Source organism: Tiliqua scincoides, chromosome 6 (genome assembly GCF_035046505.1).
Source record: "Tiliqua scincoides isolate rTilSci1 chromosome 6, rTilSci1.hap2, whole genome shotgun sequence".
Classification (NCBI taxonomy): domain Eukaryota; kingdom Metazoa; phylum Chordata; class Lepidosauria; order Squamata; family Scincidae; genus Tiliqua; species Tiliqua scincoides.
This window is the reverse complement of record NC_089826.1, coordinates 14,258,637-14,282,184: the sequence shown is the minus strand read 5'-3', so window position 1 is coordinate 14,282,184 and position 23,548 is coordinate 14,258,637. Positions and strand designations below refer to the sequence as shown.

Below are 23,548 nucleotides of genomic sequence, written 5' to 3'. Positions count from 1 at the left end.
GTTTATCCACTATACAAAGTCAGGTCAAACAAGGGCACAATCCTAACTTGAGCTGGAACAGGCAAGCCAGCAGTCTTGCGCAGTATCTAGTGCAGAAGAGGTGCCCAAAGTGTCTCAGCCAGAGGTAAAGGGAAACTTTACCCAATGGTCCCAATAGGTCTCCTCGGACTTGCGCCACCTCCTGAGGTGGTGCAAGTCCAAGGACAGCGGAGCAGCTTGAAGCCGCTCTGCACTCCTTGGGAATGGGAGTTGGGAACCGGCATAACAGCTGGGTCCCAGCTCCACCTCCTCCTCCCCACCTGCCCACCCTTGGGACTGCCCACTGCCCACCCACCCCCTGCCCTGGAATGCCTCACTCCCTTAAGTCAGCCTCCGTACAACAGCCTAGCCGACTCACGAGGAGGTGCAAACGTGGCTTACAGCACGGGACCAGTCACGATTGCGCTGTAAGTGTGTATGAACCAAAATTTTGTGCTTCTTCATGCATAGAAGAAGAGAAACAGAAATGAAAACAGGGAAAGCAAGCAACTTCTATTTCCCCATTAGTAACAACAGGCATTGGATTATAACTGGTGTTACATTACATATAGCAAGCTTGTTAGTGTTTGTCAGTTGGAGGATACTTTTTTTTCTGATTTACACTTTTAAAACCATAACCCTAACCAGTTTAGAAAACAAAGGCTACCAGCAAAGTTACCCTACCACAAGTGGTCTGTTGTTGTGTACGTGGAGCCTCTGGCACACAAAAGATGTTACACACAAAACAAATGTCAGTTTAGATTAGGAAGTTTGGGTGTTTTGATGTAGATTTCAAAGCAGTAATTAGTAAATTTCAGGCACATCCCAGGGTGCTGAAACATTCATCTCAATAAAAAACAACAACACAAGATTAGTATGCACGAAGAACCTGGGGTGATGAAGAGAAATCTGAGTAATGATATTTGGGAGGAAAAGGTAACAGACTCCTTATTGTCATTGGACCATGATTTATATATTTAAAGAGAGAACCGCAGCTGTTTCTCTGCCGGATAAAAGTAATACTACAATTCCAAAGCAAAGGAGCAAAACCGATCTTCTTAGAAGAATGAATCCCAGAATATAAGTGATTCATGGGTAGATATTTATTATAGCTATCTCTGTCCTGCTCAGGAGAGATAAGGGAACTGGTAGTCATCTAGCTGTATCATTGGTTACTTGCTTTGTAGTATTCAGAGCCTGCTGAAGTAATGGTAGCAAATGCTCGAGCGTATCTTTGTTTCCATGTAGGTTATCTTCCTGCAGATTGGAAATAAGAAGTGCTAGGGGGAAAGGGAGAACAGAAGAATTTTGGCTTTCAGATCTGAATGCTTACCCTTGACAGTTTGCCAGGAACTGAGCAAGAATGAGGCAGGGTAGGGTAGGGTAGGGGGGAAAGGAGAGTTTTCAGATGGTGAAACTGAACAGAGATTAAATTTATGACCACAGTTCTCATTCACTGTTTGGAAACTGGTGTTGGAACAGAGATTTAATGAGTGGTAATAGAAAACAGGTGCTGCTAACGAGTGCCCCTATTTCATATGGAGCTAGATAATCCGTTGATAATAAATATGAACGGAATTATCGACTTCAGCAAGGTTAAACACATACAATCACAGCTTGCCCAGAGCATCATTTAACAAGTGACACAGAAGTCAAAATATAGGATACTACTGAGATCTGGAAATGTACATGTGAAAAAACTTATTGACACACAACAGGAATTACAAATTCATACAACGGTTTTGTATGACGGCCCTCAAAGGCCCCAGTCCTATCACGATAAAGACTGGATTCCGATGTAACACAAACCCATGGTTGCTTTCCCAAATAATGGTTTGTTTGAATGCCTGGCCATGAGCTGGCACCCAACCTGTACTTTATTTGGGGCTGACCAACCAGCCACGATATGAGACTGCTTTGCATAGTGTGTGCAAACCACGATTTTGATGTTATGTTGGAATTCATGAACCAACAGTCTTTGGAAAACCATCAGATTGTATAGGTTTGTTCTGTGAGTTTTTTAACCCTTTGAGACCCCAATTCCAATTCTATGATTCTTGTATCACCATTATTCTAGTCTTGCCTGAGATTATCTGTCTTTCTAATTTGTTTTATCTGACTCTGTTTGAGTAGCAAAGAGAGACAGATGCTTTACAGGAAACCTGATTTCAAAATCAGAAAACCTGATTCCAGCCTTTCTCTCTTGTGCTCCTATATCAATTTTGGATTTTGCTTTATAAAGCAAGTCTATTGCTTCTGTTTATATAAAAGTTTTTGATATATACCACAAAAAATGAGGAAACAAGAAAAATGTATGATGTGGCACCAGCTCCTCTTAAATCTTTCTCCGAAAGGGATGAGGCCCCTCCCTTCAACGGGGACAGAGTTTAAGTTCCTGCATACATAGTTAGTGTTCCTTTACATATTAGAAAATTACGTTTGACAAGTTGACATTTTAATCCCTTCAATCCAATTAAGCTGTTAGGAGATTCAATTACGGCCTCACATGGGTCGGGAACCCGTCTGTCTGTAGTGCCCTCCCTCGTATCCCATTTCTATTTTCTATTGCTTTTTATTAACAGAGTTGGAGAACTCATTAGGAGCCTTGTTATCATTAACATTATTAAACTTTGTCTTCCTCATTATCAGTAACATTTTTATTTCTGCTGTCTTTAAGCACCATATCATTTAGCTCAAAATTGCATTCCAGCTATGGAAAAGATGGAGCAATTTCCATTCTTTTCTGAACTTTTAAAAAAAGTGTAGCACTCCCTCCAATGCTTATTTGCAGTGTAGCTGCTGGTATATATAAACTGATCAAGGAAAAAAAAAGTGTGTGTGTGTGTGTGTAAAATTGGTATTGTATCTTCCCAAGTAAGCGCAGGTGGGCTTGGAATGACTAGCCAGAGGCAATTTAGCATATACCATTCCTTGCAACTAGGAAACTGGTTTATTTTTGTTGCTTTTCATGGACAACAACTGCAAATTAATAATGGACCATTGAGATAATAATTGTAGAACATTAACTGGGCTGAATTTTTTAGTGCTGATCTAGTCAATTCAGCGCATAGTAGGCAAACAATACCACAGTTACGTGTTCTACCTTCAAATGTTCAAATACCTTCAAATAGTGAGACCAAACCAGGAAGATCCATTCTGAAATGATGTTGGTTCTTGAAAGAGAGAACCGCTATGACTGTAAAAATCCCCTTGAGGGATTTAGAAACGCCTGCCTATGTAAACCGCCTTGAATAAAGTCAGAGGAGTAATCCGATGACCAGAAAGGCGGTATATAAATACTGAGTTGTTTATTATTATTATTATTATTATTATTATTATTATTACTAATATTAATATTATTAAGTGTTAAGAGCCGCATCTAACAGTTGAGCTGGTGCTAAAATACATCAGGCAGAGGATATTTTACCAGGCAAGAGAAGAAGGCTAAGATTGTAGCTCCCTCTCCTTAGCCCCTCTTTGTTTTTCTAGTGTGACTGAACCGTCCTTCCTTCATTGGCCTTGACCATGATCCCCCCTCCTCATCTTGTGGCCCACTGTAGATCCCTGACTGTGGTTAAGTACCACACCAGGTTAAGTCTGCACCAGTCCGGTGAGATAGTGAGCACCCTCTGCTAGCATGCTAAAAGATCTGGGATGATTTCATTATTTATATATATATATTTGTGTCTTTCTTATTAGGTCACTTTTCAGCTAAAAAGATAACTTCCAAAGGAGTGTTATGAATTAAGATAAAACATAAAACCATAATGTATGAACAAACAGTGATTCAAAAATGTGATAAAACAAGGAGACAACAGCATAAGCTTGCAACTGCTAACAGAAATGTAGCAGGAGAAAATTTAGTGAACAAAGTGCTAACTCCATACTTGAAAATCCCTTCAGAAACAAAGCTGAAAAGTCAGGAGTCTTTAAAGTCTATCTTTAAAAAGGGAAAGAGAGGGGACCCGGGAAACTATAGGCCAGTCAGCCTAACATCTATACCGGGTAAGGTGGTGGAATGCCTCATCAAAGATAGGATCTCAAAACACATAGATGGACAGGCCTTGCTGAGGGAGAATCAGCATGGCTTCTGTAAGGGTAAGTCTTGCCTCACAAACCTTTATAGAATTCTTTGAAAAGGTCAACAGGCATGTGGATGCAGGAGAACCTGTGGACATTATATATCTGGACTTTCAGAAGGCGTTTGACACGGTCCCTCACCAAAGGCTACTGAAAAATCTCCACAGTCAGGGAATTAGAGGGCAGGTCCTCTCATGGATTGAGAACAGGTTGAAGGCCAGGAAACAGAGTGGGTGTCAATGGGCAATTTTCACAATGGAGAGAAGTGAAAAGCGGTGTGCCCCAAGGATCTGTCTTGGGACCGGTGCTTTTCAACCTCTTCATAAATGACCTGGAGACAGGGTTGAGCAGTGAGGTGGCAAAGTTTGCATACAACACCAAACTTTTCCGAGTGGTGAAGACCAGAAGTGATTGTGAGGAGCTCCAGAAGGATCTCTCCAGACTGGCAGAATGGGCAGCAAAATGGCAGATGCGCTTCAATGTCAGTAAGTGTAAAGTCATGCACATTGGGGCAAAAAATCAAAACTTCATATATAGGCTGATGTGTTCTGAGCTGTCTGTGACAGATCAGGAGAGAGATCTTGGGGTGGTGGTGGACAGGTAGATGAAAGTGTCGACCCAGTGTGTGGCGGCAGTGAAGAAGGCCAATTCTATGCTTGGGATCATTAGGAAAGGTATTGAGAACAAAACGGCTAATATTATAATGCCATTGTACAAATCGATGGTAAGGCCACACCTGGAATATTGTGTACAGTTCTGGTCGCCGCATCTCAAAAAGGACATAGTGGAAATGGAAAAGGTGCAAAAGAGAGCAACTAAGATGATTACGGGGCTGGGGCACCTTCCTTATGAGGAAAGGCTATGGCGTTTGGTTCTCTTCAGCCTAGAAAAGAGGCGCCTCAGGGGGGACATGATTGAGACATACAAAATTATGCAGGGGATGGACAGAGTGGATAGAGAGATGTTCTTTACACTCTCACGTAACACCAGAACCAGGGGACATCCACTAAAATTGAGTGTTGGGAGAATTGGGACAGACAAAAGAAAATATTTATTTACTCAGTGTGTGGTTGGTCTGTGGAACTCCTTGCCACAGGATGTGGTGATGGAGCCTGGCCTGGCATCTGGGATGCCTTTAAAAGGGGATTGGACAAGTTTCTGGAGGAAAAATCCATTACGGGGTACAAGCCATGATGCGTATGCGCAACCTCCTGATTTTAGAAATGGGCTATGTCAGAATGCCAGATGCAAGGGAGGGCACCAGGATGAGGTCTCTTGTTATGTGGTGTGCTCCCTGGGGCATTTGGTGGGCCACTGTGAGATACAGGAAGCTGGACTAGATGGGCCTATGGCCTGATCCAGTGGGGCTGTTCTTATGTTCTTATGTAGGAGTGAAAGCCAGATGGACCTCCCAGAGAAGGGAATTCCAAAGCATTGACACCATATCCAAGAAGCCCTTGTTTTGTGTACTGCCCCCCTCCAAGTTAGGGGGATGCAGAGCAAAGTCTCCGCTAAGGCAACAGGCAGATTCCTATAGAAGAAAAGAGCCCTTAAGGTGAAGCCAGAATGGCCCTTCTCTTGTACAGCCTTCTATATGATCAAACACAACCCTTGCTTTCCTCACAGCCCAGGTTGCCTTAAGCCTTGTTGACTATCACTTTCTTGGTTTTTACCCCAATCCCCTGAAAGCAAATGGGCAATTTCAGTTTTGCTTTCAAGTCCAACGGAAGCCAAGGAGAGAAAGGCAGCATGTCTGCAGGACAGTTCATCTGTGGGCCCTGGTCAGGAGGACCAGATGTCATACCTGCAAAAGAGGACCAGGCACCCCAAAATGTAGGACATCCAAGAAAAATGTAGGTCATGGCAAAATAGGAGCTAAAAACAGTTGTGTACTGATTTCATGTTGTTAATTTAAACACCACATTATTATTAAATTTAAAACTATCTTGCGTATAATTTATGAATTACAAGAATGCTATACAATAAAAGAGATGCTCTTTTCCCTCTCACGTAACACCAGAATCAGGGGACATCCACTAAAATTAATTGTTGGGAGAATTAGGACAGACAAAAGAAAATATTTCTTTACCCAGTGTGTAATTAGTCTGTGGAACTCCATGCCACAGGAAGCAGTGATAGCATCTTGCCTAGATGCCTTTAAGAGGAGATTGGACAAATTTCTAGAGGAAAAGTTCATCACAAATTTCAAGTCATGATAGGTACATGCAAGCTCCTGGTTTTAGAGGTAGGCTACCTCAGAGTACCAGATGCAGGGGAGGGCACCAGGACACAGGTTGTGTCTTGTTGTCTTGTGTGCTCCCTGGGGCATTTGGTGGGCCACTGTGAAATACAGGAAGCTGGACTAGATGGACCTTTGGCCTGATCCAACAGGGTGCTTCTTATGTTCTTATGCACTGGCTGCAGGAGCCTGCTCAAAAGTGGACGTCTGGTTTCCCTGATCACTTGCTAGAGGGCTGGGAAGACACAGTCGCTAGGATGGCACTGGAACTCCCCTCCCAGCCAAGCAGTTTCCAAGGGTTTTATGCACGCAGTTTGCCTGACGGAAAACTGAGTGACACAAACAGTCACTGAGGACTGAATTCCATTTCCAGATTTACATGTCCAGGAGGAACATCTGTGGTATCAAAATAATACTTTGGATCACAGTTCCTCCCCACCCAACCCGTCAAGATGCTGAGATACTGAATTGCGTGTCAGTCTGATTGGTAAATAGGAAACAGAAGAAAAAAGATGGTAAAGACTACCAAAGATTGTGTTTTAAATATAATATCAGTTAAGGATGTGAAGTTTTAGTTAACAGTGATGCTAAATTGGATGCCTTTATTATTATGATTATTTATGTAAAATCCACCCTTACTTGAAATGCATGTTAAAGCAGCATGAAATGAAGAAATTACCCATTTGTAGCATGAGTTACTTGATGAAAAACAAGGAGACTGCTTTAAATGAAGGCTTCTTGAATAAATCAGCAATGGTACACTGGTTAATTACAAACTTGGTTAGCTGAAGAAATCTGGAGAGATTTGTAATCTAATACATTTATAACAGCCTTTTAATCTGAGATGTTTGGTTGGTACAGAGCTGCAACATATCACAACTACCTAAAGCCAGTGGCGTTGCTAGGGGAGTGTGGGGTGTGTGGGCCGCACCGGTTGATGTGCAAGGGGGGTGCCGCACACTTGGGGGGATGACACGCTAAAATCGTGGGTTTAGGAGCAACCCTGTCATGCCATATACCATTGAATGTGGAATTTCCAGTGGAATGCAATACAAAAAGCAGTCTGAAATATCTCCTTTCTATCAAAAGTTATGGCCAAAAAACAGGAAACCAAAAAATGCATGGAAACTTATGGAAAGTGAAATCGAGTCGTATCACACGTTTATTTGCAAGTAGGTGTGTCTTAGTGCGTCAGAAAGGGCAAGCGGAGAGGAATCCAACAACACCAGAATGGTCCCTATCCAATGAATGCAGCCCCCCAAAAACACCCGAGAAGGAGGTCCCTCCCTCCCAGCTGCGAGTGTATTGAGCTCTATGGAAAGTGAAACTAAGCCACACGGACGCGTTTACAAGGTGGACTTGCCTTAGTCCATCGGAAAGGGCAGGCTGAGAGGACTCCAATGACATCTGAATGGTCCTGATCCAATGAATGCAGCCCCCCAAAAACACCTGAGAAGGAGGTCCCTCCCTCCTGTATTGAGCCCTATGGAAAGCGAAACTAAGCCACACAGTCGCATTTACTCACGAGTAGGCAGACGTGCCTTGGCTTGTGATCAGGCCAGGTAAAGGGGAATGTGAGGACACCAGAATGGTCCCAATCCAATTGAACTGGAGCGCAACAAATGCTCCAGAAGGTAGCCTCCCCCCCACACTAAAAAGGACAAAAAAGAGGCTTGAACTGGTAAGGGGAATGTTTTCTATTTTTCTCTTGTAAAGCCAGGTGGGTTTTTATCTTGATAAGCTTGAAATAGAAGAACTTTAAACTGGACACTGGGGAGGGCTGGAAATCTCACTCATTCTTTTTGCGGGGCTGTTATTGCAGGCAGACTACAGAGAAAATTCACTTGGTGGAACAGGACTAGCTCCCCCTTATTTAATTATTTCTTTTATTTTAATTTAATTATTTATAATTATTTATTTTAATTTGCTTGATGATGTCACTTCTGCCCATGACATCACTTCCAATGGGACCTGGACAGATTGTCGTTCTAAAAAGTGGGTCCCAGTGCTAAAAGTTTGAGAACTGCTGTAATAAGGTGTTAGTAATTTGTGTGTGTGTGACTCTACAAGTTTTCAAAATCACTAAAATCAGAGTTTGGAGGAATAATACCATCATGTTATATATCAATCACTGCATTCGATGACACACAGGCTTGTGATCAAATCCTTGTGATGACACACAAATCCTAGTGACACCACTGCCTAAAGCGCCCTATGGCCAAGGCTCCTGGTCATGTAAAATATATTATCCAAACTTCTCAGGAGTAAAAAAGGAGGTATTTGCGGGTAAGGAGGTGAAGGCAATGACACGATCCTGCAGAAGTGGTTTCTGATCACTTTTGTCCAACATTCTAAGCCTCAGGGAGCCCCGCGGAGGACTGCGCGGGACTCCCTGCACCTCCTGCAGCTTGCAGCAGCCCTTAGTAAATAGTGAACACCCTCCTTCACCCCCCTAAGTGACATGATCCTGGGGATCGCATCGCTGCCTCTCCCCTTCCCCCACCCCTTAAAGGGACAGGGGAAACTACATAAGCTGGTACTTGCAGTCACATACCGTGCTGACATCAAGTCTATTAAAAATAAAATACACATTGAAATGAATAGGGACTCACTTGATCCACAGTTTGAGAAACACTGCTTTAGCAGTGGTCGACTCAAACTGGTGGGTCGTGACCTACTAGCTCATGTAGTTTCCCGTCCCTTTAAGGGGTGGGAGAAGGGAAGAGGCAGCAATGCAATCCCTAGGATCATGTCACCTGGGGGGGTGAAGAGGGGTGTTTGTACGTACCCCCCAAAAAAAGAAGTAAGACCCACTATGTTCTATGGGGCTTACTCCCAACAGAGCATGCACAAGATTACAGCCACTGATTCTGTCTTACCTCCAAGCAGTAGAGGTATACCAACAAGGTGATACCATGATTTCTATCTGACAATTAAGGGCTTACTTGCAATATACACAATTTCCTTTCGTAACAGTGAGTGTTAGAAGATCAACCCAGAGGGCAATTAATTTGGCTCTAAGTCATCTCCAATCACATGCATGTTCGTGTGCAGACACACACACACGGCCCAATCATATCCAAGGCCTGCGCTAGCAGAATGCGTGCTCACAAAAAAAAGGAGCAAGCACACCCGTGGGAAGGCTGGAGACTTCCTGTGTGCACCGACGGAATAACACAGTACCCTGGAATAGGTACGTCCTCGCAGGGGGTGAAGCACGATGGGAAAGGGGGTCGAATAGGGGAAGGGAGGGCAGAACTAGGATGGAGCGTATGTACTGGACCCAGGAGGGGGTGGTATCAGTGGTGGAGGCACACACTGAATCCTAAACCCCTTCCCAGGCCCAATCCACCCATACAGATTAAGGGCACAATCCTAAACAGGTCTACTCAGAACTAAGTCCTATTTTGTTCAATGGGACTTAATCTCAGGAAACTGTGGTTAGGATTGCAGCCTAAGTCAGACTTGCACCAGTGATATTGCTGGCACAGGTCCGAGTTGACCCATAGTCAATTACTAGGGTTTAACCAAAGGCACGGGGTTAAGGAGACCTGAGAAAACCTCCGGCAGCCAAAAATCCCCCACAGTATGCAGCATACCCCATACTGACACCACTGCATCCCTGCGGACATTTAGTTAGGATCTTTCAGTCATTTAAACCCTTACCTCTTGAAGAACCCTCTTCATTTTCAGCAGCAATGTTTTGACCGCCATACAGTCCTGCATCATCAACCGGAAGGGCAAAGATTCCATCCCTCCGCCATCTTCAATGGCCGTGAAAGGCCACTCCACAGTAGGGCTGCTGGCTAGTTGGCTGACCCGAGGACACCGAGCTTCCCCTCGATCCATATCTTTTGACAACTTAAGAGAAAGATTCCTGTCAAGATATAACATAAAAAAAAACATTAGTTTCTAGTACTAATATTTTAGAAGCTTTGTTAAAAGATAAAGTACAGTTAAAGCTGAAATGGTATGTATTTAACACTGCACACCAAGCTACTTGATGAATAAAATGACCTGAATCAGAAGTCTCCAACATTTTCAGCTACATTTGCTGCTACGAGAAAACACTTTTCATGTTTAAGCCCTCTTCTCCTCATGTACTCTTTACAGTCACTAAAAGCTGTAAAATAGGCACGAATGGGAATGCACCCACCACCTGCATAAGGGCAACGCAGCCCTGAGGTAAGGGAACAAACATGCCCTTACTTTGAGGAAGCCTCCATGAGTGCCACCCAACTGCAGGATGCAGCACATGTCCCTCTGGCACCGCTATGCCAGTGCTGGAAAGTGGGTTAGGATTTGGGCCCGTGTCTTTGGCACCTCTCGCACCTTCGTTTCTCATATTCAGTTGTTGGCAACCTTCAGTCTCGAAAGACTATGGTATTGCGCTCTGAATGGTGGTTCTGGAACAGCGTCTAGTGTGGCTGAAAAGGCTGATTCGGGAGTGACAAATCCCTTCCACACTGGGAGCAAGTGCAGTCTGTCCCTGATGTGTCTCCCTGGCTGTGGCCTTCCTTCTTTGCCTCTTTGCCTCAATCTGTCGAGGCAACACCTTACTGGCTGGGGACTGCCCAGCTTAAGGCGGGCGGTAGCTGCCCAATGAGATGCGATGATCTCTCCCACCGTCGGAAGCAGCCCCTGGCGTCACGCTCTACGCCAATCGAGCAAAGACTTATAACCGGTAAACTGCTGCTTTCCGTGTTGTGCCGACACCGTATGGCAAAGTTGGAGTGTCCTCTCCAGTGCATGAAGCCTGGGTAAAGAAGGTATGGTGGATAGGCTGTTACCCGTGCAGCAAATCCCCCCTCTCCACGTCGCTGGAATGGTCCAATGGAAAGGCAAAAGCCAATACGATTGGTTCCAGTGGCGTCGCAGGAGTTGCCAGAGCGTGACTGTGTACAGCCGCGAACTGCCTCAGGGACTCCGGCTCTGGATTTTGCCTCGAGGTTGACTCCTGAAGCCTTTTCCACAACTGGATATAGCCACACGGCAGTGGAGGTTTGAGGTCACAGTTTCCTTCTCTTAGATGAGCTGCCTTCCCAGGCTGACGAGTCCCATCTACCCGGTTCCTCATATTCAGTCCAACAGCAAACTATGCCACTCCTCCTTTTACAACACTGAAAAAAATTCAGACTTTGTGGTCTCTTCCCTTTCTCCCTTGCTGCACCTATGATTGCCTGCCTGCTTGAACACATGTGGGATGCCACCGATCTTAATTCCTCCTTCAATCCCATCTGTTACAAACTTTTACAGCCCAGGCTTAACTAAATTTCTGCACCGCAATGCAGAGGTGCTGGCACAAGCTCTGCTGCATCCTGTGGGGGAATTTCAACTACTGGAGGTCACCTCACATTTGTCCCCTTGCCCCTGGGTAAGCCCAAGCAGCCACAACGGGACCTGTGCCAGCAATATAGCTGGCACAAGTCTGAATTGATCCATACTTGGCAGATCAGGCCCGGGGAAAGGGATAGGATATGGCATGTGTCAGTGGTGCCTATCCTGCTCCTCTTCTGGGCTCAATACACCTACGTACCTACAACCCCGTTACCTCCCTCCCCCGTTCCACCCTCTCCTTGCCATCCCCCAACCCTGCACCAGACTTTGCTGGTCTGGCAGACCCACCAGTGCCAGTAGGAAGGCTCCAGCCCGCCCACTAGTTTTGTTGGGAGTAGTATTGTTGCGAAGTGCTCTATAGCACTTTTGCAGCAACATATGCTCTGCCGGCACAGCAAGGGGATAGGATTGGGTCATCAGTCCCTGAAGCTTGCCTTAACTACATGTAAGTTTGAGCTGAAATGCATGCACATTCTTCCCGTCTACCCTTATCTCTCTCTCTCTCTCCCTCCCTCCCTCTCTCGGCACCTGTGGTGCAGGTATGGCAGGTGAGGCAGAACCAGCCCATTACAGTCCATGGAAAAGCACTGCAGTTGCCCCACCTGCTTACTTCCAAGGAGGCTCTCCTTATACCAGCTTCCCCAGATGTAATGAGAGCCTCTTCAGCACCACATCCCTGCTCGCTCGCTCGCTCGCTCGCTCTCTCCCCCCCCTCTGTGCACGGATGCTTTGTCTGGGCACCGTCCAATGAACACTCAAGACAACACACATGGGAGAAAAGACAACTTTATTAGCATTTTTATACAGAAAGGATTAAAGAAAGGGGCAGCGAAAACCCCTGTGTGGTGCGGAGGCGGGACCACTGGGCAGCCCCAGAACCAAATTTGTCCCCCAGGCTGGATGTGCACCCGACTCCAAGCTGCACCCCGTTCTTGGGCGACGCAGCTCATCCAGGTCTGTCCCATAAGGGGAAGGCAGCTGGACAACGGGCTGTGCTGCCTCGAGCCGCTGAGCCTCTGAGGAGGACCCCCACGGTCCTGGCCAGGGCCCCAGTCAATGTCCTCGTGCCGCTGAGCCCCTGAGGACTGCTATTGGGTTCTGGCCTGCCTATGCTGTCTAAAGGTGCACTCCAAAGTCCCAAGCACGCCTCTACCGCACCACCTGCCAACATAAAGTGACCAATTATATTTATAGGGGCGCAGCCCTGTACCCATGGTAATCTGGGGTAGGCAAGAAAACTGCCTGTCGTCATCCAATCTTGACAAGCAACAAAAAATTCCTACCTGGCCTCAAACGGCGACCAGTAAAACTCAGACTGCATAACGGGTGGGTGGGTGTCCGCTCGGTGCCCAAGAGCAAAGAAGGAAGGGGGGCTGTTGCTGTGTCCTTAAAATACCTCTGCTCCCCCCAGCAACAGCTCTCCACCAATCCCCTTGCAGGGGAAGGGGCTCATCAGGCCATACAAACTCCAAACTCCCTGCTTGTAATTGGGCGATCGGGATTCTCTGTGGTTCCCTTTGTCAAATTTTAGAATACGAGGTCCTCTCCTCATTCTTTGTATGCCACTTTGCACTTTTATAGTGTTGTATAAATACAACAACAACAACAACAACAACAACAACAACAACAACAACATATCAGGCTATTTCACTCTCATCCCTCCCTTTCCATCTGCTCCCGGATCTCATTTCATGATCCATGCCTCTACCCATCCCTATAAGATCCTATTTTTCTTATTAAAAGATGACAGTGGTTGTACTGCTCATTGGCCCACAACCTAATTTGGGGCTGTGTCATCTCTTTGGGATGCTCTTCCTCCCAGGTCCGAGTTACATGGGTTCCCTTGAAACTTAGTGCCCATTCAAGATTTCACGCGTTTGAAATTTCTGCTATGCAATTCTTTTATTCATTTGTTGAGCTCGTGATCACAGGGCCAGATGCATATACCCTCAAAGATACAGGCTTGCCGCTCCGTCCTATTCCTTGGCTGAACTTTCTTCTAGCTAGATTGAGGATCTTCTGCCTTGTTACTTCATTCTATCTCCCTTTGCTTCCTCTGCCTTCTTCTTTCTCTAGTGTCCTCATTCCCCTCCAATTCCCTTTAGCCTTCCTTCTTTTTTGCCTGGTATTATTCCTCCTGTTCCTACTAAGTTCCTCATCAGTTCTTTGCTTTTATGTTCCTTTCCTCTTTCCACCAGTCTTTTTGGCCCCAGTTTCTACACTTGTATTCCTCATCATATTCTCCTCCCCTTCCTTTTCATTTACCTCCTTCTCCTTTCCTCTTTCTTGCTCCTCCTCTCACCTCCCTTCCCCTTCCAAGGCTCCTTCCCGACTGCCTTCCAGCCCTGCCTTTTTCCCCAGCCCCAAACTACTGGCCTTGTCCAGCTGCCAGTCCTTTACAAGCCCTTTTCATCTGCAGCATTCAGTAACAGCACCGCTGCTGAGCTCAGCAGATCTGGATGGGGCCAGGATCCGCTGTGGCACACAAGGCCATGGCTCTTGTCATGGCTCACCTATGCCAGGCTATTATCTATTAATTAAAGAACAAATATTGGACAGCACAATCCTAACTTGAGCTGAAACAGGCAGGCTGGTGGGCCTGAGCCCCAAGTGCTAGTTTGGGGCTGTCTGAGGCTCGGCCTGAGGCAAGGGGAAACTTTTCCCTTTACCCCGAGGAGAGCCACAGCAGCCCCAATGGGGATACTTGGATCTGAGTCACCCAAATCAGTGGTGCAAATCTGAGCAGCCTGGAGCTCCCAGGTTGCCCGGGAACAGCACTAGGATCCAGCGTAAGTGTTGGATCCTGGCCCCGCCTCCCGCTTCCTGTCCGCCTGTCTGCCCCCAGGAACGCTTGCTGCCTTCCTTCCCCCCACCCTGAAATGCCTTCTCCTCGCCCTCTCCCCTGCACTGGCTGAGTTTGACTGGCACCAATTTCCCGGGCCCAAGGCTTGCGTTGGCACGGGGAGGCTGGCACACAACTGCACACCAGTCTATCTACCCTAGGAGTGGTGCAAAAGTGCTTTATGGCACTTTTGTGACACTGTTTGGTCAGTGCAATCCCTTGCACCGGTCAAAGGGGAGCTCCGGTTGCACCCAGAATAATATGAACATATTATTACTTTCATAAGAAACATTACTGCAGGCAAAACATCTATTAAAGAACACAAATCTAGAGAAGAGCCCAGTTGAATTGGCTGGAACTTAGATCAGTCTTCAGAAAGCAAAATACAACATTCAACTTACAACATTTCATTTCATTTTACTCTGACATCTGTTCCCATATGTTATTTCCTTAAAACTGAGCACCACACTGTGTCATGATCAAAAGGAGAGTAGTATTCTGATCCTGTGGTTCACAATGAAAATAACAGTTTAGGAATACTACAGTTTAGATGCTCTGATATCCAACTACTATATTGTCTCGATTCCTACTACCACCTTAAAAAATCAGAAGAGTAATTTTTCATGGCTGGATGAGCTGCAATTGATTTGTGGGGAAAACAATGTCTATTTGTGTTTGTATGTTTGTGTATAAAATTGTAGTGTTCACTTGTGACAAGGTACTAGATTGAAAAAGATACTTTTAATAAGATTAATAAGTTTAATAAAATTAAACTCAAGAATAATTTGAGAAACTTCATGTCAGTTAAGTTTAAAAACATGTGAACAGTTGTGTATTCTTGTTATTGTGGTTTTGGGAGAGAAAAGCAATACCCACATGTAGTCAAATAAGTAGGGAAAAGATTAAGGGCCCAATCCTATCCAACTTTTCAGTGCTGATGCAGCCACAGTGCAGGCCCACGTTAAAGAAACAAACATTCTCTTACCTTTATGAGGCCTCCATCATTGCCCACAATCACCACCGCAAGATGCAGCACACAGCCTGTTGGCACAGCTGCCTCGGTGCTGGAAAGTTGGATAGGACTGGGCACTATCCTCACCTGGGAGTAAGTCTCTTTGTTAACAGTGGGGCTTAATTCTGAGTAGATGTGCCTAGGACTGGGCTCTAAGACTGCTGCGTAGATTCATTCTCCAAATATAAGTCCCCGGTGCATGTCATAGATCTGTGTTTTATCTACATGCTAGAGATAGCAGACAGCTAAATGTAGCATAAAGCCATTCTTTCCCACAAGACTATAGAACAGTTGGTTGGCAACCTTCAGTCTCAAAAGACTATGGTATAAGCCTACAGCATCTGGTATTCCTAAGTGGTCTCCCATCCAAGTACTAACCAGGCCTGACCCTGCTTAGCTTCCAAGATCAGACAAGATCAGGCATGTGCAGGGTAACAGTTGCTGTCAATAGAACAGTGGAAGTCCACAAAAAGAGAAAAAAAAATTCAATTTGAGTGTTTCAGCCATGGTTTCACATAAACCGGAGTTTATCAACTTAAATGAAGTGTTGTACTTCTGAGATTTACAATGCCCTGGTGGACCACACTGACTGGTTCAGACCCTGCCAAGCTCTGACAGCAGTAATAGGAATGAAGGGAAAAGAGCAGTACTATGGCTAAATGGCATCCTCTCTTTAGAATGCCCTCTTTAGGGAAGCTGGTCTGGCTTCATCCAGGGAATCTGACCTGGCACATGTAATTTAACATGAAAAAAAAATCTTTCTTTTTAATTTATCCAGACATCCTGATTTATTTTGCTATGTAAGCCACTTTGTTTACATAGTTAGCAGCATGAATCAGAACTATTTGTTGGAAAGTGGTATATAGATTTTCTTAATGGTAATATACCCTTAATAGTAATATTCCTTCACCCCGATCCACAGATTCTCATGCACACGTGCACAAGAATGTACACAAGAATTGGGGGATCATGAAAAGTTGAGTAAGTAGCAAGGGGGAAGCTCAGAAAGTTTTAAAAACCTTCCCAAAGCAAGATGACACATCCCACTGTGTCATACAGTGTCAACAATGACACATGTGTAAGTGTATAAGCAAATAAAAGAAGGATGCTTTCTGGGCTTTTAAATCTCCTTCTTTACTGATCCATGTATCCATGATATCGGACAGCTTATGAAAATTCAAACTTCACTGACACTAAGATTCCCAGATAACCTAGCTTAATCTTCTCAGTTCTCATCAATAGGGCTTGCAACACTGCTGCAGTAGAATTAGCTTCAACAAACACAATGGACCCCCTGGATCTGCACTTCTTGTTATCAGCTTAGCAAGAAAGACACAAGCAAAACAGTGCCTCAGGAGAGATTTACAAGCAGATGAAAAAGGCAGCAGACCTTTAATATACTGTCAAAAGCTTTAGGTCTAAAACAGAAGTTTTGGCAAAGCCTTAGATACCAAATATTGTTGCTGCTGCTGTTTATTCCTCGGAGCAATTCTAAAACACCTCGAAGAGCACTTTAACAGCATTGGGGCTACAGGGCCCAGTCCTATCCAACTTTCCAGGGCCAGTGCAGCTGAAATGCAGCCCCAAGGCAAGGGAACAAATGTTCCCTTACCTTGTGGAGGCTTCCATAACTACCTTCCCACCACAGATACTGCACACACCCCATTGGTACTTCTACACCAGGGCTGGAAAGTTGGATAGGATTTGGCCCACAGAGATTACCATCAATCAATTGCAAAAAGCAGTTTTACTGAGACAGTTTACATTTTGTAACAATATTTATAACATCAAAACATGATAAATCAGGCATCCTTGGGAAGAACCCAATGTCTGGATAAAACAAACCAGTCGATAACATCTGTCTGATTGTGCAAAAATCAATAATTCCTAAGTATTATTAATTAATAATTCCTAACCATCATGTTTGTCGTTTATTACAGTATTTCCTAAGTATTGTACTTTCCAATCAAAGGACTATACAGAAGTCAAACCTGAAGTCAGGTCCTTCTCACAAGTTTACACTTTCATTTAGAAAACAGAATCGCAACCAGTTTCAAAAGAAAAGAAAGATTTAATATCCAGCCATCATTATAATCAACTCAAGTAACAGATAATCACTAAAGTGATTCCCCCCTCCCCCCAAAAATCCATCATCTGCACAGAAAATGCTTCTCTAGCTAAACCTCACTGTCCTACAAACTGAATAACACACTATTGTGTGTTAATGAATGGACCACAAGAATGGAATGGACACAAGAATGAATGTCAATGAATGGACCACAAGGAGACGGCTGCCTATGGAACCTGGATGAAATTAACAGTCAGTCAATTCAAACCAGGCCAAAGTTACTACATATGCACAGTATGTGATCTGAACTGAGTGCTGTGATGCACAAGGTACCATACTCATGGAGAGGCTGTTCTTAAAGCCAGGGAGCCATCAACGTGTGAGATGAGGATCCAACATTGTGAAATTCATAAACAAAACAACAGCCATGTGTGGACTCTTAAATCTTCTTTCTATTCATACCCCAAATCGTTAGATTTAAAATTAGAGGACAGTTGCTATATGCTCGTGGTTAGCAATCCTAACCAGGTCTACTCAGAAGTAAGTGCTATTTTGTTCAATGCGGCTTACTTTCAGGAAAGTGGATTGCAACCTGAGTTGACTAAGAGTGTGAGCTGTGCATTAAGAAGTCTCCAGTTCAAATCTCACATCAGCCACATTACTCGACTGCTCAATTTCCTACCTGTAATAAAGGGTTAATTCTGACCTACTGTAGAAAGATGTTATAAGAATAACTATATAGTCTACAGGGCTGGACCATCCATGACAGTGAGAAAACTGGCAAACTGGCAAGCCACCCTGCATCCTGTGCCTGCCTGCCTGCCTGCCCGCGACTTCCCCCCACCCAGCTGCTTCACTCTGCCTTCTGATCCTGCTCTTCTTCTGCTACCGTGAACAAGTCATGGTAGCAGCAGGGCTCAAAGGAAAGCAAGGGGCTGCTATGATGCTGTTCTGATCGATTCCTCTCCGTGATTTCTTGTTTTGGTCCCAGGATACTTTGCCTAGCCTGGCCTGAAGAAGCAATTGGCGGGGGATGGAAGCGGTAACAGAGAAGGAGGCAAGAAGCCTGGGGCATTCTGAGATTGTTCTGCTACTGACTCCTTGCTTACTTGGTTTCTTCTTCAAAACAGACTACCTGGAGCATGCTCAATATGCTCCACACCAGAGCCTAGGAGAGGGGGTTAAAGGGGGTAATTTGCATCCGGGAGAGGGTCTAGAAATTTCCTAGGATCTTACATTTTCCAATATACTCAGACTTGTTGCCCACATGGGATGCTGGGGACACAATGGCTGTGGGTCTACTAAGTGATTACTTTAAATGGTACTTATTTTCAACAATGGCTATACTTTCAACAAGACTCAAATATGTAACTGTGGGATCATCTTTCCCCTTTCCCCCTTAGCTCCTTGGGATTCCATGAAATGGAATTTAATTTCAGCCTATTTACATCCTGATCCAAAAACCAATTTGAGATAAATTATGGTGATTGCATTCCACTGACTGAAGTCAATGGAACTAAATCAAGCCAAGTCCAAATAAGCAAGCCTAACTGGCTGGTGTGTCCGGCTCTGCATCTCTCCAAACTTCTCTTTCTGTTAGCTAATACTTTGGAAAATTTGTATGGCAGGCAAGCTGGATCATTATAATGCAGAGTGTGGAGTTGGGTGCATGTCATTTGACATTTTACAGCTTTTACCACTGAGCGCCATTTATTGTCAATTTTCAAGCTGTGACTTTTCAAAGTCACCTCTGGGAGAAAAATCAGGCAAAAAAATAAAATATGTTGTTATTATCAGTCTCTGCACACAAGGATACACAAATGAGGCCCAAGTTAGGGTGGATGCAAATTGTTTCAAGGTGCTCCAATTTGGATTTCAAAGGTTTAATGAAGTCATTAACACAGTCCTCTTGACAATGATTTTTGGAAACTTGTGAGTGTGTGCATGTTTTTCCCCTTGAAGAAACATTCAGAAGAATTTCAACATTTCAAAGGCCTAAACTGGCTGGATTTCAACACAACAGAAGACCTGATAATACTCATATCACAGAAATGTTTTCTATTCCCCCAAATATCATTCCACCAGCTTACAGTTCCATTCTCATGACAGGTCCTTCAGTGCTTTCCCATTCCATCTGATAATAATCACAGTTACAACAAAATAAAATGTACTGCACACATTGTCACATCTTATTTAGGTAGACATAGAAAGCTATAGGTGCTGTAAATTGCAGCTCCTTCTCACACCAGTGTCAAAGCTTGGAAAACTGGACTAATGCTGGCATGAGGAAAAAATGCAGCATGGGTTCCTCCCATAAAGCTCAGGACCTTTCACATTACGTCCACAGCACTGCAAAGAAAGGTACTATTGTGGTTCCCATGCCATCAGAGCAATGTAAGAACTGGACCTAAAGTCATGAGGTCAGCTCCTGAATATTCTGAAACCACTCTGTTTTCCAGACACTATCCCAGTCCCATATGAGGCTGATCCCCTTGCACAGTGGTCCCCAAACTGTAAGCTGTAGCTCCCCAGGGAGCCACGGAAACCTCATGAATAACCCGCCACCCTATACAATGCATAGGATTGTAGCTGTAATGGGGAGCTGCTGCCAATGGTCCAGAGGTCAAGACGGGCTACCAGTTGAAAAAGTTTGGGAACTGTAGCCCTCGCAGACGGTTTATGACAAATTTCTCAAGACTTAGCAGTAAGGGCCTCACAAGCACAGAGAAGATGTGCTTAGATCTGCCTAGATGTGCTTAGATGTGCCTAGAAAAGAGACGCCTGAGGAGGGACATGATTGAGACATACAAAATTAGGCAGGGGATGGACAGAGTGGATAGAGAGATGCTCTTTACACTCTCACATAACACCAGAACCAGGGGACATCCACTAAAATTGAGTGTTGGGAGAGTTAGAACAGACAAGAGAAAATATTTCTTTACTCAGCGTGTGGTTGGTCTGTGGAACTCCTTGCCACAAGATGTGGTGATGGAATCTGGCGTGGCATCTGGGATGCCTTTAAAAGGAGATTGGACAAGTTTCTGGAGGAAAAATCCATTACGGGTTACAAGCCATGATGTGTAACCTCCTGATTTTAGAAATGGGCTATGTCAGAATGCCAGATGCAAGGGAGGGCACCAGGATGAGGTCTCTTGTTATCTGGTGTGCTCCCTGGGGCATTTGGTGGGCCGCTGCAAGATACAGGAAGCTGGACTAGATGGGCCTATGGCCTGATCCAGTGGGGCTGTTCTTATGTTCTTAGATGGTACAAACTGAATGGGACTTCCTGAAAATGTTACCTTCAGAACCACTCAGAATAAATATTGGCTGGTGTCTTTTCCTTTTCAGAATGTGCAGGAGGCTGAAATTCAATACTCTTTATATGGCAAGCATCACTGCTTTATTTCCTTACAATAAGCAATTGTTTTTGTTTTAACCACATGCAATTTCACATGCAATTGGACACAGGGGGCCAAAGCAAGTTCCTTCTAGGATTGGATCCAGTCTGTGGAGTTGCCAGTTGGCCATCCTTGTTCTACTGATAAAGCAGAATCATTATAAGGATATTAAGTTCTTTCAAAAATGAAACTTCTACTTCGCCTAATCTACCTAACTTTTCTTTTGAAATATCCGTGGAGCCAGAGTCTATTACCTTAATGGCCTCCTTCATATTAATTAAAATGTACACACATTTCTAGACTCCAAGCACTACAGTGACCTTTTCATCTTCACATTTAAACCTGAGGCCAGAAATAAATTAAGCAGGCTCCTTTCAAGGGAAAGAAAGCTGGGCAAACATTTGTAAAAAAGAATACACATTTTGAAACACATGCCTGGACAGGGTTAGCAATCAAGTGCACAGCAAAAAATTCATATAATCAAGCAGTGGCGTCACCGGGGTTTGCAGGAGGCCAGCGCATCACCCTCACAATGGACCTTCTCCCATGCAGTGAGTGGGGAAATGACCCGGGCGGTGGGTATGGTGATGCACTATTGCCTATCCCATGGTTTTTGTTACTATAATTTTTGATAGAATAGAGATATTTCAATATGTTCTGTTGTATTCTGAATGAAATTAAGCCCTGATTTATACTCGTATTTGAAAATACCACTCTTTTCAAAATTTTGGTGAGTAGTGGTGTCACCCCACCATGTACATCAGCCAGTGTGGCCCTCACCCTCTGCAACCCCCTAGTGAAGCCACTGTAATCAAGGAGTGAATAAGGTGTTTCAGAGCCAGGGCACAGCAGGGCAGACGACACCAATGGAGTCAAACAGGTGACCATATTCATCTCACCGTAGGATGCATTTGAAAGTGAAATTAGTGAAAGTATTTGAAATTTAAGGTTATCAAGAAGCATGGACAAGCGGTAAAGCAAGTTAACTGCACTTTTGGCTCTGCTCCATCCTGGAACTTTTGAAGCTTCCCCAAGTCTCCCATGTCAAAAATTTTAAGAGTAAACAACATGCTTGTTTGCTCAGGCAAGACTCAGGGTTCTTTTATGTTTCAATTCTCTCTCAAAAGATTTTATACTGAAAACAATAGCTTCTGTTTAGAATAAATTTCTAAGTTTGAAATTTAGTCATACATCTAAGTCATACATCTGACTATCTGACTATCCGACATACTTGCTGACTATCTTGTGCTAGGCTACTGTGTTTCTCAGCTCCACAAGGATGTACCACACATACTCTGCACTTTTCACTGATATCTCAGACCAGAGGGTGAATATATGGACAACTGTGTGGAAAATAGACAGGGGCACATCCCTAATGAACTATAGAAAAATTGTGCTACTTGCTGAAGATGCTTCACATTCAGAATATGGGTAATTTGATTAATAAGCCAGGAAGAAAACAGCAACGATAGAAGCAATCCTATTTCTTTATCAAATAAAACAGTAAGAAGCTAATGTTATTGTTAAAAGAACTTTTATGCAAAGTTCCCATTTTATGGTTCAGTTATGGAGAGGCCTTAATGGATTTAGAGACATAACTCATACCATACGCTTAACTTATTGATTCCTTTCCAAAAGCTTGTAACCTAGAAGGAATTCTTCATCTTCTTCTTAGAAACAACTTCACAGGAGGAATAATCTTTGATCACTTTTGGAAGTATTATTTAACTGAGAGCCAAATCTTATTATTTAACTGAACTGAAGTTTTCCAGTGCAAGTTCGAGCAAAGAAACAAGGTGGGGAGGCTGTTGCCAGAGATAGGATCTACCACAGATCCTCCCCTTCCTTCCTCACCCCGTTACGTCTTGCTCCCTGCCTAATTCTGCCCCCTCCATTCTGTCCTACCTGCCTACTCCTCCCGTCTCCTCTGTCATCCTACCTCCTCCAGTGAGGGGCATTCCCTCACTGGCAGGGGCGGGATGGCGCAATGCAGGCCTTCCCCCCCCCCAGAGCTCCCGACAGTGTGCTGACTTGCACACTGTCAGAGCGCCTTCTTTGACAGTACAGCAGTCAGTGCTGTTTTAAGACCTTCACCACCATCAGGCAGCAAGGTGAAGATTGGGCTGTGAAGGTGCTAGAAACATGCAGTCCCATCAAGCTGCATCAGTATTTGCCCAATATATTTGAAAACAAGTTATTAACAGTAGAATTGTGACATAATTCAACCCAAAACTGGTTTGGTTAAAAGTAGGTAAATACCTATTTACCTTTTTCCTCCCCTTCAAATTTACTTTAGTAGTGTATGTATTACCGTTACAGTAGATTTGCCACCCAGATGCAGTTTGTAAGGAGAAATATTTACAAGAAAAAGCCAGAAATATCACATGTCAGAGCCAGGACTTGGACTAATACATGTTACTGTGTTCGAACAGACACATGTATGTGGCAAGGGATGAATGCCAGGTGGGTATGTGACCCAAACCAGAACGTGAGTTCCCACTGAACAGGGTTGTGGTGTTAAATGAGTGTCAATTCCAAAAACCTCTTGCAGAAT

General features: G+C 44.3%; 1 protein-coding gene across 2 annotated transcripts in view; it reads right to left on the bottom strand.

Annotated features, from left to right (window-relative positions):
- CCSER1 (coiled-coil serine rich protein 1) overlaps positions 1-23,548 on the bottom strand; it is a 741,465-nt gene that overhangs the window by 512,013 nt on the left and 205,904 nt on the right. For both annotated transcript variants that reach the window (XM_066632826.1, XM_066632827.1), the window contains exon 5: positions 10,004-10,214. In XM_066632826.1, coding sequence (XP_066488923.1) covers positions 10,004-10,214 — 211 coding nt within the window. The remainder of the gene's footprint in view (positions 1-10,003; positions 10,215-23,548) is intronic.